We start from the raw sequence: 13,828 nt of genomic DNA, 5'->3' as shown, positions 1-13,828 counted from the left end.
TGGGGAATAAAAGTCGGCAGTGAGAGGAGGACAGGAAACACACCTACAGTGCCCATTTGAATGCCAAAAGCATCAATTCTTCTTACTTAAGCTTGTCAACCTTAATTAACTTCATAATACAAGTTACGCACTGAAAAATGGGGGTTATTTGGCTAAAGTTGTGGGGGGGGCTGGCTCCAGGTTTTCATGTGCCCTGGGCGAAAGAGCGCCCCTTTAACACATACCAAAACTCATCATGCTCCGATACGGCAGAGAAATAGCGGTATAGTACAATGAAAAATACTTCACTTTTTACATCTCATGACGAGGCCCATCTATTTCTCCATACAGAATCATTGGTCCCATATAATGTTTGAAACAGTATATGATGAGCTCCACATAATGCTACAGTATATGTTGGTCCCCATGGATGAAGCTCCACTGTCTTATGGGCCCAAATAATGCTCCAAACATAATGGGCCCCATTTCTAATGCTCTAGTGTATAATGGGCCCTGTAAATGCTGCTCCAGTATCTGATGTCCACCTTTGGAATGTTCCAGTGTATGGTGGGCCCCATCTATCATTCTCCAGAGTAACGTGCTCCCCAAAAATTGCTGTCCCAACATTGAAAACAATCAAATAAGTCTCCTCGCTAGGGAATCCTAGCGTGATATGATCATTATTGATTTCATAATCATTGTAATGTTATATGATAATATTGATCATATTGATAATGATAATATATCATTATCATATCTAATAATAATTTTTCATTATAATAAATTATAATGAATTATTAATCATATTAATTGATGATTAATAACACTCTATACTGTGTTGTGGTTGGAGCCCGGGAAGATCTAAGCTCTCTCCCCACGGATCCTGCGGGCCAACTGGATGTCTTTGGGCATGATTGTTACCCTCTTGGCATGGATGGCGCACAGGTTGGTGTCCTCGAACAGTCCCACCGGATAAGCCTCGCTGGCCTCCTGCAGGGCCATCACCGTGGAGCTCTGGAAGCGCAGATCAGTCTTGAAGTCCTGGGCGATCTCCCTCACCAGGCGCTGGAAGGGAAGCTTACGAATCAGCAGCTCAGTGGATTTCTGGTAGCGGCGGATCTCACGGAGAGCGACTGTTCCTGGGCGGTAACGATGTGGCTTCTTCACTCCGCCAGTGGCAGGAGCGCTCTTCCTGGCAGCCTTCGTTGCCAGCTGCTTGCGAGGAGCTTTCCCTCCGGTGGATTTGCGGGCGGTCTGCTTCGTCCTGGCCATAGCTCAATGTAGAGGTGAACAGATGTCACGCAGAATCACGTGATATTCATTATATCTAATTATTGTTCATTATAATTCCTGCGTGATATGTCAAAGCAGAATCCCTGTACTAGTCTGGACTCCTCGTCGCCCCCATCTTCCATCTCACTGCACAGTATTTCAACCTTGCAAGTGCTGTGATCCTGAGCAAGCAGGGGGGGCCCACTCGTTGGCGACGGCACTGGCACAGGGCCCCTGATAGTACGGTGGTGTGTCTGATGGCGGTTGGGCCGAACCTGCACTTTCATCTGCAGCTTCCTCTTTGTCACCGTGTAAGATGGAACTGTATATGGGAAGGGTAACCTGAGTTTCATCAGGGTCAGATTCAGGCCGTGTAGCATGCGAGGGGAATGTAGTGGTCTGGGTCAATGTACCAGCAGATTCATCGAGCAGTGGCTGGGCATCAGTGCACTTGTGTCGCCCCCAGGAGTACGGTCGCCACAGTGGCATTACCTTCCTCCTAGGGAGTGTGATGTCATGCTTGGGAGCAACGAAGGATCTCTCTAGCAGGTTAACTGATTGGGCGGCGTTATTCCCATGAGTCATGACCCTCCAAACAGCGTTCATGAAGGCAAATTGTTTGTTTTACGTGGGCAGTATGGTTGCAAAGCTGAACCTTAAAGGAATGTCCAGAAGGGCACCACCAGGAGTGGAGCCTACGGTTAAATTCGACTCCACCTGGGAAACCTCAACCATGCCAGCTACAGAACAGATGCACACATTGCAAGCTTAATTCCGTTAACGAACGAGACTCCGTCATGCCCCGCGGTCCGAGTCCGGCTTACTAGAGGGACACGTGAGGCTCTGGAACATGAGATTGGCCAATAACTGGTGTGTCATGCCCTTACATGTCCGTGGCTGCATGTGCGCTACACTGAAAAGGCCAGCGTTTGTCGCTTACAGGTGCAGATAACCCGCTGAACAACGTTAGTGATGGGGATCACTGATTACAATTATTACCCGCGAACAATGATTTCCCAGTAAGTGCAGGTCAACTGCAGTTCCGGAATTAGGCCTAACCGTCATTCCTGAAAAAATGAAAAACTTAGGTGTGCAAACCACAGGTGCTGTAGCTTGCTTAACAGCTCGCCAGCCGTTCTCACGCCCAGTATGGATTACACGTGATTGCACAAAGGTTAGAAAGGGTACCGTATCCCCAGATAACATGTATGGATAGCGTACACATTCAAAATATATGTCTCAGGAGGCAGGCTCAGACGGTGTTAGGTCCAGTATGGATTGCACGTGATTGCACAAAGGTTAGAAAGGGTACCGTATCCCCGGATAACATGTATGGATAGCGTACACATTCAAAATATATGTCTCAGGAGGCAGGCTCAGACGGTGTTAGGCCCAGTATGGATTGCACGTGATTGCACAAAGGTTAGAAAGGGTACCGTATCCCCGGATAACATGTATGGATAGCGTACACATTCAAAATATATGTCTCAGGAGGCAGGCTCAGACGGTGTTAGGCCCAGTATGGATTGCACGTGATTGCACAAAGGTTAGAAAGGGTACCGTATCCCCGGATAACATGTATGGATAGCGTACACATTCAAAATATATGTCTCAGGAGGCAGGCTCAGACGGTGTTAGGCCCAGTATGGATTGCACGTGATTGCACAAAGGTTAGAAAGGGTACCGTATCCCCGGATAACATGCATGGATAGCGTACACATTCAAAATATATGTCTCAGGAGGCAGGCTCAGACGGTGTTAGGCCCAGTATGGATTGCACGTGATTGCACAAAGGTTAGAAAGGGTACCGTATCCCCGGATAACATGTATGGATAGCGTACACATTCAAAATATATGTCTCAGGAGGCAGGCTCAGACGGTGTTAGGCCCAGTATGGATTGCACGTGATTGCACAAAGGTTAGAAAGGGTACCGTATCCCCGGATAACATGTATGGATAGCGTACACATTCAAAATATATGTCTCAGGAGGCAGGCTCAGACGGTGTTAGGCCCAGTATGGATTGCACGTGATTGCACAAAGGTTAGAAAGGGTACCGTATCCCCGGATAACATGTATGGATAGCGTACACATTCAAAATATATGTCTCAGGAGGCAGGCTCAGACGGTGTTAGGCCCAGTATGGATTGCACGTGATTGCACAAAGGTTAGAAAGGGTACCGTATCCCCGGATAACATGTATGGATAGCGTACACATTCAAAATATATGTCTCAGGAGGCAGGCTCAGACGGTGTTAGGCCCAGTATGGATTGCACGTGATTGCACAAAGGTTAGAAAGGGTACCGTATCCCCAGATAACATGTATGGATAGCGTACACATTCAAAATATATGTCTCAGGAGGCAGGCTCAGACGATGTTAGGCCCAGTATGGATTGCACGTGATTGCACAAAGGTTAGAAAGGGTACCGTATCCCCGGATAACATGTATGGATAGCGTACACATTCAAAATATATGTCTCAGGAGGCAGGCTCAGACGGTGTTAGGCCCAGTATGGATTGCACGTGATTGCACAAAGGTTAGAAAGGGTACTGTATCCCCGGATAACATGTATGGATAGCGTACACATTCAAAATATATGTCTCAGAAGGCAGGCTCAGACGGTGTTAGGCCCAGTATGGATTGCACGTGATTGCACAAAGGTTAGAAAGGGTACCGTATCCCCGGATAACATGTATGGATAGCGTACACATTCAAAATATATGTCTCAGGAGGCAGGCTCAGACGGTGTTAGGCCCAGTATGGATTGCACGTGATTGCACAAAGGTTAGAAAGGGTACCGTATCCCCGGATAACATGTATGGATAGCGTACACATTCAAAATATATGTCTCAGGAGGCAGGCTCAGACGGTGTTAGGCCCAGTATGGATTGCACGTGATTGCACAAAGGTTAGAAAGGGTACCGTATCCCCGGATAACATGTATGGATAGCGTACACATTCAAAATATATGTCTCAGGAGGCAGGCTCAGACGGTGTTAGGCCCAGTATGGATTGCACGTGATTGCACAAAGGTTAGAAAGGGTACCGTATCCCCGGATAACATGCATGGATAGCGTACACATTCAAAATATATGTCTCAGGAGGCAGGCTCAGACGGTGTTAGGCCCAGTATGGATTGCACGTGATTGCACAAAGGTTAGAAAGGGTACCGTATCCCCGGATAACATGTATGGATAGCGTACACATTCAAAATATATGTCTCAGGAGGCAGGCTCAGACGGTGTCAGGCACAGTATGGATTTGACGGCCCAGATTACACAGCGGAGGAGCAGGGAGAGGTAAAGATTGCAAATGCTGGGGCCCTGCCCAAGCAAGGGGGGCCCACTCGTGGGCGTCGGTACTGGCACTGGGCCCCTCATAGTACAGCGGTGTGTCTGACGGCGGGTGTGCACCACCACCGTCAGAGACACTTGATTGCACTATGAGGGACCCTGTGCCAGTGCCCGCGCCCAAGAGTCGGCCTACCCACCTGTCCAGGGCAACGGCACTCGCACGGTGTCGTGCGCTAGGTGGTGACCCCGGCCATGGGGGGGGAGGCAGCACAGTTAGGGAGTTTTAGAAAGTGGCATATGTTGATGTTGGACATTCAGCTGATGCAAAAGGCGAAATAGGTCAAGTCTCAGGAAGAGGTGGACCAAAGCAAGCCATTTTTCTGTCACCCTATGTGTCATCAGGGGAAGGTGGGACAAAATCCTTGGAAACCCATGCATGGTTCATTTTAATGAAGGTTAGATCATCCACATTTTGGGTTGACAGACGGGTCCTTTTTTCTGTCAGGATTGATCCAGCTGCACTGAAGACTCTTTCCGATAGCACACTTGCAGCTGGGCAAGCGAGCTCCTGTAAGGCATATTGGGCCAATTCAGGCCAGGTGTCCAGTTTAGCGGCCCAATAGTCAAAGGGGAATGACCTGTGTGGGAGAACATTGATATGGGAGGAAAAGTAGTTTGTAACCATGGTTGACAACTGCTGTCTCCTGTCACTTTCCATCGATGCAGTATTACCAGTTGTGTGAGCGGTATTTGAAAAATCAGTCCACAACATTGTCATGAAACCCCCGTCTCCAACGCCACTTCTGCTGTGTGCACCACGAACACCTCTGCCAAGCTGCCCCCGGCCCGTACGGCTCGTGTGAGAACCATCACCGCTGCTGTGTGCGGGGAATGCCTCAAGCAACCGATTTACCAGAGTTGCTTGTTTATTAGCCAATATTAGGTCAAGGTTCTCCTGTGGCATGATGTTTTGTAATTTGCCTTTATAGCGTGGATCCAGGATGCTGGCCAACCAGTAGTCGTCATCGTTCATCATTTTGGCAATGCGGGGTCCCTTTTTAGGATCCGCAAGGCATAATCTGACATGTGGGCCAATGTTCCCGGTGTCAATGATGCACTGCGAGTGCTGGTTGGAGGAGCACTTTCTGGCAAATCCACATCCCTCCAGTCACGCACAAACCCTGTACCAGACCTTGCCATGCCAACATTTTCATTTGCCCCACGAGATGCATCCTCCTCCCCTAAGTAATCATCCCCATCATCATCCTCCTCCTCCTCTTCTTCCTCCACCTCGTCCAGGAGAGGTCCCTGAGCAGACAATGGCTGAATGTCATCAAGGATTCCCTCCTCCTCTTCCTCCTCATCAACATTGGCTGCAGACGCCTGCTCCTTAAGGTGCGTCAAAGTTTGCATGAGCAGACGCATAAGTGGGATGCTCATGCTTAGGATGGCGTCGTCTGCGCTTACCAGCCGTGTGCATTCCTCAAAACACTGAAGGACTTTACAGAGGTCTTTCAGCTTCGACCACTGCACACCTGTCAACTCCATGTCTGCTCTCAAAGTGCCTGGCCGTGTATCCTCCCACAAATGCATTATGGCCTGCCTCTGCTCGCACAGCCGCTCCACCATGTGCAGGGTGGAGTTCCACCTTGTTGCAATGTCGATAATGAGGCGGTGGTTGGGAAGGTAGAGCAATCGCTGCAGCTTCTGCATACGAACGGAGTGTACAGGCGACCGGCGGATGTGCGCGCACAGTCTTCGCACCTTCTGGAGCAGGGCTGTTAACTCCGGATAATTTTTGAGGAAGCACTGCACCACCAGGTTCAAGGTGTGAGCCAAGCAAGGTATGTGGCTGAGTTTTGAAAGGGCTATGGCTGCCACAAAATTACGGCCGTTATCACTAACTACCTTGCCTGCCTCAAGATGTACACTGCCCAACCATGACTCAGTTTGTCGCTTCAAGTACTCGGCCAGCACCTCGGCGGTATGTCTGTCGCCCAAACACATCATCTGCAACACAGCCTGCTGACGCTTTCCACTAGCTGCTCGATAGGGGGACACATCGTGTGCAACAGTGGCAGCTGCAGATGGAGTGCTCGTACGACTGCGCTCTGTGGACGAGCTTTCGCTTCTGGAGGAGGAGGAGGAGGAGGAGGGTGGAACGCCTACAGCCAACTGTTTCCTATACCGTGGGCTAGGCATCACTGTCCCACCACCGCTGTCCCCTGTGGACCCTGCATCCACCACATTAACCCAGTGCGCAGTGATGGACACGTAACGGCCCTGGCCATGCCGACTGGACCATGCATCAGTAGTGAGGTGCACCTTTCCGCTCACTGACTGCTTGAGTGCATGGACAATGCGGTCTTTCACATGATGGTGGAGGGCTGGGATGGCTTTGCGAGAGAAGAAGTGGCGACTGGGTAGGTCATAGCGTGGTACTGCATAGGCCATGAGTTCGCGGAAAGCTGTGCTTTCCACCAACCGAAAGGGCATCATCTCAAACGAGATTAGTTTGGCAATGTGGGCGTTCAAACCCAGTGTACGCGGATGAGAGACTGAGTACTTTCTTGACCTACTCATAGTGTCTGGGAGGGTGAGCTGGACTTGAGAGCTGCATATGGTGGAAGTAGCGGTGGACAGGGCGGACTGAGAGAGGGTTGATGATGGTGATGGAGTTGGTGTTCTTTCTGATGGCCTAGAATCAGTCTTTCGTTGATATAACAGTGGGATTCCCTGACTGCTGTGGCCTTGCAACGACACCTCAACATTTGCTGCTGTGCTAACCGGTGGGCTTACAGTGGGGGAAACAATGTAGCATTGCTGACTACCTTCGTTGTGATCAGTTGCACATGTGGCACTTGAGGTTTGGTGTTGTGTCCACGCTTGCAAGTGCATGCTGGTTAAATGTCTAAGCATGCAACTGGTATTCAAATTTTTCAGATTTTTCCCTCGGCTAAAGGTCTTTGCGCACTTCTTACAGATAACCTAGGCCTGATCATGAGGATTTTGTTCAAAAAAGTGCCACACTGCACTCTTCCTACTTTGGCAGACATTTTGCGGCCTAGCACGCTGTGATCTTTTGACCCTCTGGACAAGCTGTCCAGCAACTCTTTTGATGTTTGGAACCTGTCTTTGGAGTGCTCCGGGCTTGCCAGATAACAGCTGTTGCGATGTCGATGTCTGCTGTGGATGCTCCTCATCTGAGCTATTGGAAGCAGCACCCTCTTCCCCCAATGGATGCCAATCTGGGTCAACAACTGGGTCATCCATCACCTCCTCTTCTATGTCATGTGCACCTTCCTCTGTGTCACCGTGTATGGTGGTATAGTGTGCGGGAAGGGGCACCTGAGTCTCATCAGGGTCAGAATCTGGCTCTGTACACTGCGAGGACAATGTAGTGCTCTGAGTGAATGTACCAGCAGAATCATCCATCAGCGGCTGTGCATCAGTGCACTCCATGTCAGATTCATCTTGGCCTGGGTAATTCACCATGTCACTTGATAATCCAGGCATGGTATGTGAAAACAGCTCCATGGAGTAATCAGTAGTATGGCCTGCGTCATCCTTCAATCTTGGTTGGGGTGAAGGACACAAGGAAAGGTGTGGTTCATGAACATGAGCCTCCAATGATGACTCAGTGCTTTTACTTTTTACAACTGAAGAAGAGGAGGCGATAGAGCTGGAGGCTGAGTCAGCAATGTAAGACAAAACTTTTTCCTGATGCTCTGGCTTTAAAAGCGGTTTGCCAACTCCTAGAAAACTAAGCGTTCGAGGCCTTATGTAGCCAGACGATGACGCAGGCTCAACACCTCCTGCATTCGGTCCTATTTTGCTCTTGCCACTACCATCAGATCCACCACCAACACCATCATTACCAGCTGCCAACCCCCGCCCAATTCCACGGCCTCTTCCACCAGCCTTCCTCATTTTTGGTAGAAATGTAGACAAAATCCAACAAACTATATAGTATGTAAAACAAGGTACAAGGTGTCTATAGGACAGGGGAGATTTTGAATTTCTGCACACACTTTTGGACACTGGACACTTTTGGATTGTGTGAGGCCCAATGAATATCTGAGCGCTATGTGACAGGCTCGATGGCACAGCTGTGACCTAAGTGACTAGAGGATAAGTGAGATTTTGAATCTCTGCACACACTTTTGGACACTGGACACTTTTGGATTGTGTGAGGCCCACTGATATCTGAGCGCTATGTGACAGGCTCGATGGCACAGCTGTGACCTAAGTGACTAGAGGATAAGTGAGATTTTGAATCTCTGCACACACTTTTGGACACTGGACACTTTTGGATTGTGTGAGGCCCACTAATATCTGAGCGCTATGTGACAGGCTCGATGGCACAGCTGTGACCTAAGTGACTAGAGGATAAGTGAGATTTTGAATCTCTGCACACACTTTTGGACACTGGACACTTTTGGATTGTGTGAGGCCCACTGATATCTGAGCGCTATGTGACAGGCTCGATGGCACAGCTGTGACCTAAGTGACTAGAGGATAAGTGAGATTTTGAATCTCTGCACACACTTTTGGACACTGGACACTTTTGGATTGTGTGAGGCCCAATGAATATCTGAGCGCTATGTGACAGGCTCGATGGCACAGCTGTGACCTAAGTGACTAGAGGATAAGGGAGATTTTGAATCTCTGCACACACTTTTGGACACTGGACACTTTTGGATTGTGTGAGGCCCAATGAATATCTGAGCACTATGAGACAGGCTCGATGGCACAGCTGTGACCTAAGTGACTAGAGGATAAGTGAGATTTTGAATCTCTGCACACACTTTTGGACACTGGACACTTTTGGATTGTGTGAGGCCCAATGAATATCTGAGTGCTATGTGACAGGCTCGATGGCACAGCTGTGACCTAAGTGACTAGAGGATAAGTGAGATTTTGAATCTCTGCACACACTTTTGGACACTGGACACTTTTGGATTGTGTGAGGCCCACTGATATCTGAGCGCTATGTGACAGGCTCGATGGCACAGCTGTGACCTAAGTGACTAGAGGATAAGTGAGATTTTGAATCTCTGCACACACTTTTGGACACTGGACACTTTTGGATTGTGTGAGGCCCACTGATATCTGAGCGCTATGTGACAGGCTCGATGGCACAGCTGTGACCTAAGTGACTAGAGGATAAGTGAGATTTTGAATTTCTGCACACACTTTTGGACACTGGACACTTTTGGATTGTGTGAGGCCCACTGATATCTGAGCGCTATGTGACAGGCTCGATGGCACAGCTGTGACCTAAGTGACTAGAGGATAAGTGAGATTTTGAATCTCTGCACACACTTTTGGACACTGGACACTTTTGGATTGTGTGAGGCCCACTGATATCTGAGCGCTATGTGACAGGCTCGATGGCACAGCTGTGACCTAAGTGACTAGAGGATAAGTGAGATTTTGAATCTCTGCACACACTTTTGGACACTGGACACTTTTGGATTGTGTGAGGCCCAATGAATATCTGAGCGCTATGTGACAGGCTCGATGGCACAGCTGTGACCTAAGTGACTAGAGGATAAGGGAGATTTTGAATCTCTGCACACACTTTTGGACACTGGACACTTTTGGATTGTGTGAGGCCCAATGAATATCTGAGCACTATGAGACAGGCTCGATGGCACAGCTGTGACCTAAGTGACTAGAGGATAAGTGAGATTTTGAATCTCTGCACACACTTTTGGACACTGGACACTTTTGGATTGTGTGAGGCCCAATGAATATCTGAGCGCTATGTGACAGGCTCGATGGCACAGCTGTGACCTAAGTGACTAGAGGATAAGGGAGATTTTGAATTTCTGCACACACTTTTGGACACTGGACACTTTTGGATTGTGTGAGGCCCAATGAATATCTGAGCGCTATGTGACAGGCTCGATGGCACAGCTGTGACCAAAGTGACTAGAGGATAAGGGAGATTGGATTGCTTTTAAAAAAGCAGTTTGCGGAGCAGTGGGTAAACAGCAATGCCAGCCTGTCAGGAAGCCTTAAAAGGCAGCCCAACAACCAACACTACTGATACACCACAATATAGCCTCCCCTTGCACTGCACACACAGTGACTGGTGTGTTGTGCAGGCCAAATTGCTATCAGCAGCAGAAGCAGTTTTTTTTTCTTCTCAGCAGGACAAAAAAAAAAAATTGGGCTTGCTTTTAAAAAAGCAGTTTGAGGCCCAATGAATATCTGAGCGCTATGTGACAGGCTCGATGGCGCAGCTGTGACCAAAGTGACTAGAGGATAAGGGAGATTGGATTGCTTTTAAAAAAGCAGTTTGCGGAGCAGTGGGTAAACAGCAATGCCAGCCTGTCAGGAAGCCTTAGAAGGCAGCCCAACAACCAACACCACTGATACACCACTATATAGCCTCCCCTTGCACTGCACACACAGTGACTGGTGTGTTGTGCAGGCCAAATCGCTAGCAGCAGAAGCAGTTTTTCTGTCTTCTTCCCTGCCTAACGCTCTCCCTACAGAATCAGCAGCAACCTCTCCCTATGCTAAGATCGGCAGAAGTAAGATGGCGGTCGGCGTGCACGCCCTTTTATACCCCCTGTGACGCCCACCAAAGCAAGCCAATCACTTGCATGCCCTTCTGGAAGATGGTGGTGACCCGTGCCTATGTCATCACGTTGCCCACAGTGTCCGTGGATCCTGATTGTCTGAAAAAGAGCGCAAAACAAACTTTTGAAACGCGACTTTGGCGCGTAAGTCGCCGACCTCGTGGCCGACCTCATCCTAGGGTCGGGTTTCGTTTCATGAAACCCGACTTTGCCAAAAGTCGGCGACTTTTGAATTTTTTCGACCCGTTTCGCTCAACTCTAATAATAATAATAACAACAACTACAGTTACTAATAGTAAACAGTAACTATAGATATTGGACCTATGGAAGAAATGGAGATTCACAAATCTTCCAATGACTTAGGTGTTATACATACTCCCAGTCAGTGGATGTGGCCTTGCTCCATACACTTGTATGGACTGAGGCCGTGCCCTCTCATCAGCCACGCCCACTGAATGGTCGCATCACTAGTCCATACACAGCAGGTGGTGGTTGCTGCACTACTGCTGGAGGTTGCTGGTGGTGGAAGATGTAGCAGTGCTGTTGGTTGCTTTGAGGTCACCTTCTGCCAGGCAGAGCCAGTTGTCTTCAGACTGCTGCCAATGTTCAAAGTAGTAGAATACCTGGCATGAGTTGTTGCATGTGGTGCAGGAATCCAAAAAAAATGTGGATAGCGCTCCTTGCAAACAACCTCACAGTCCTGAAATGTCTTGCAAATAGCAGGTCACGCTATACAAAAATGTCTCCTCCTCATCATCATTCATCATGCGAGATAGTCTAAAACTCCACTATCTATCTCATGACTGGAGCTGGGGAGGTCACTCCTGGACTGACTCGTTGGGGAATGGGTGCAACTTGAGGAGAGATATCCAGCAAAAGTGTAGGAATGCTGCTCTGGTGGCCCTACACAATAACATGGACTTGAGATGCTGCAGCTAAAGCAGCTGATGGAGCTGCTTAGGTAGTTGTTGATGCCGGCACTGGTCCGGCATCCACCACAGAATCACTGGATCCAAGACTATCCGATTCTGAGGTTGTCTACTTCTCACGTAAGTTAGATTCTATTCTGTAAGGCCAAACATGAGGTTATGCAATTATGTTGGATGTAATGGGGTTGCTTGACATGTTAGAATACATTGGCAAAAAGGCAACATGTTGAAACTTATGGATACAGGTCCATAATGGGGGCCAGGAAATTGAGGTGCGCAATGTAAATATAGAGCCATTTTTTGGAGCCGCTGACCCACTTCTGGCCTGCTTCTGGCCCTCACACCTATATGTGTCATGGGAGCTTTGCCAGCATCTGAAATGTAAATGAAAAAAAATCAAATATATAGAGAACACATTTTAAACCCTGTCTATGGTGTCTATGGTGTATGTTTAAGAAAGCAGCAGCAACTCTCATGATATACAAAACACACATTATCAAATGAATATTAAAGCAAAGGATAAATCAATGGTAATAAAGGTATCAAATTGTGAAACGTAAAATATAAAAAGTAAAATATAAAAATTATCACAAAAATTTATATAATAAATACCTTTAAAACCAGAGAATAGGACCAAAGTAGTTCATAAAGGACAGTCGGGAAATAAAGATAAAACAAGGGAAAGAGCATAAGAACCGACCATACAGTCCAAAATAATAAAAATAATTACTTTATTGTACAATATTAATGGTAAAATACAGGTTAAAAACAAAGAGGTAAACAGTACAAATTGTCACAAAAATCACAACAAGGGATGCACACCCAGGAAAGTATGGAAGATAAAAGTGATTTTGCAAAAAATAAAAAATTTGAATAAATATAATCATTGTAATCAATCATTAATTCACACGAAAATTCATTGACACAAAAAATAGCAATGAATTACAAAGTGATCAACACACTCGTCCTCTCATGGGGGCCTGGGTATCCGCGTCTCTATGCTGTGGGAGGGGAGTTCTGACCACGTGATCTACTTGCTCGGGCTTTCTCTGCATGACGCGGCTGCCTTGGCAACCGCTTGGCATCCTGGCTTCCTCGCGCTGCCTCAATGCCTTCCCCACACTGTGGCTTAACAACTTTGTTGCTAAAAAAAGCCTTCTCCTTGACGGATGCAGCCGTGTCTTGTGTTGTCGACGTGATTACGGCGCCTCCGGTGATGCGGTATCGCTAATTTACATGCACTATTATACTGTATGTATAGGCTTTTTGGACATGCCACCTCATTTCTATTGGTTTATGTTTTCTGATTGGCAATTGGGTATATTTATGCCTGTTCCTGTCCTGATGGCGCCACCCCCTGACGAAGACAGCGTGCCGAAACCCGCGTAGGGGAGGACGCCATCCAGAGGACACGGATCCATATTAACTCTTGTAAGTCTATTTTTATCACTTTGATCTATTATTATTACTTATTGGATCCCTAGGTTCCATTCCTATGCACTTTTGCACTGCACACTTTATTGCATTGATTATCCATTAGGTATTCATGATTGTTTATCACTTTTTCATCATGTTTTTATATGCAATTTTTTGATTTTTGTTTTTTATCATGGATTTTTTATCACACGCATTTACTTTATATTTTTAACATATTTGTATCATGTGTTGATCACTTTTTAATTCATTGCTATATTTTATGTCGATGAATTTTCGTGTGAATTAATGATTGATTACATTGATTATATTTATTCAAATTTTTT

General features: G+C 47.3%; 1 protein-coding gene across 1 annotated transcript; it reads right to left on the bottom strand.

The window, feature by feature from the left end:
* Positions 1 to 840: 840 nt before the first annotated feature.
* On the bottom strand, positions 841 to 1,251 carry LOC141094485 (histone H3-like). The gene has a single exon (XM_073580357.1). The coding sequence runs from the start codon at positions 1,249 to 1,251 to the stop codon at positions 841 to 843; it is 411 nt and encodes a 136-aa protein (XP_073436458.1).
* Positions 1,252 to 13,828: the final 12,577 nt, after the last annotated feature.

This window comes from Dendrobates tinctorius, unplaced genomic scaffold (assembly GCF_039654945.1).
Source record: "Dendrobates tinctorius isolate UK_male_01 unplaced genomic scaffold, ASM3965494v1 ptg000003l, whole genome shotgun sequence".
NCBI lineage: Eukaryota > Metazoa > Chordata > Amphibia > Anura > Dendrobatidae > Dendrobates > Dendrobates tinctorius.
The sequence above is the reverse complement of the archived record's forward strand: the minus strand, read 5'-3'. Positions and strand labels throughout refer to the sequence as shown.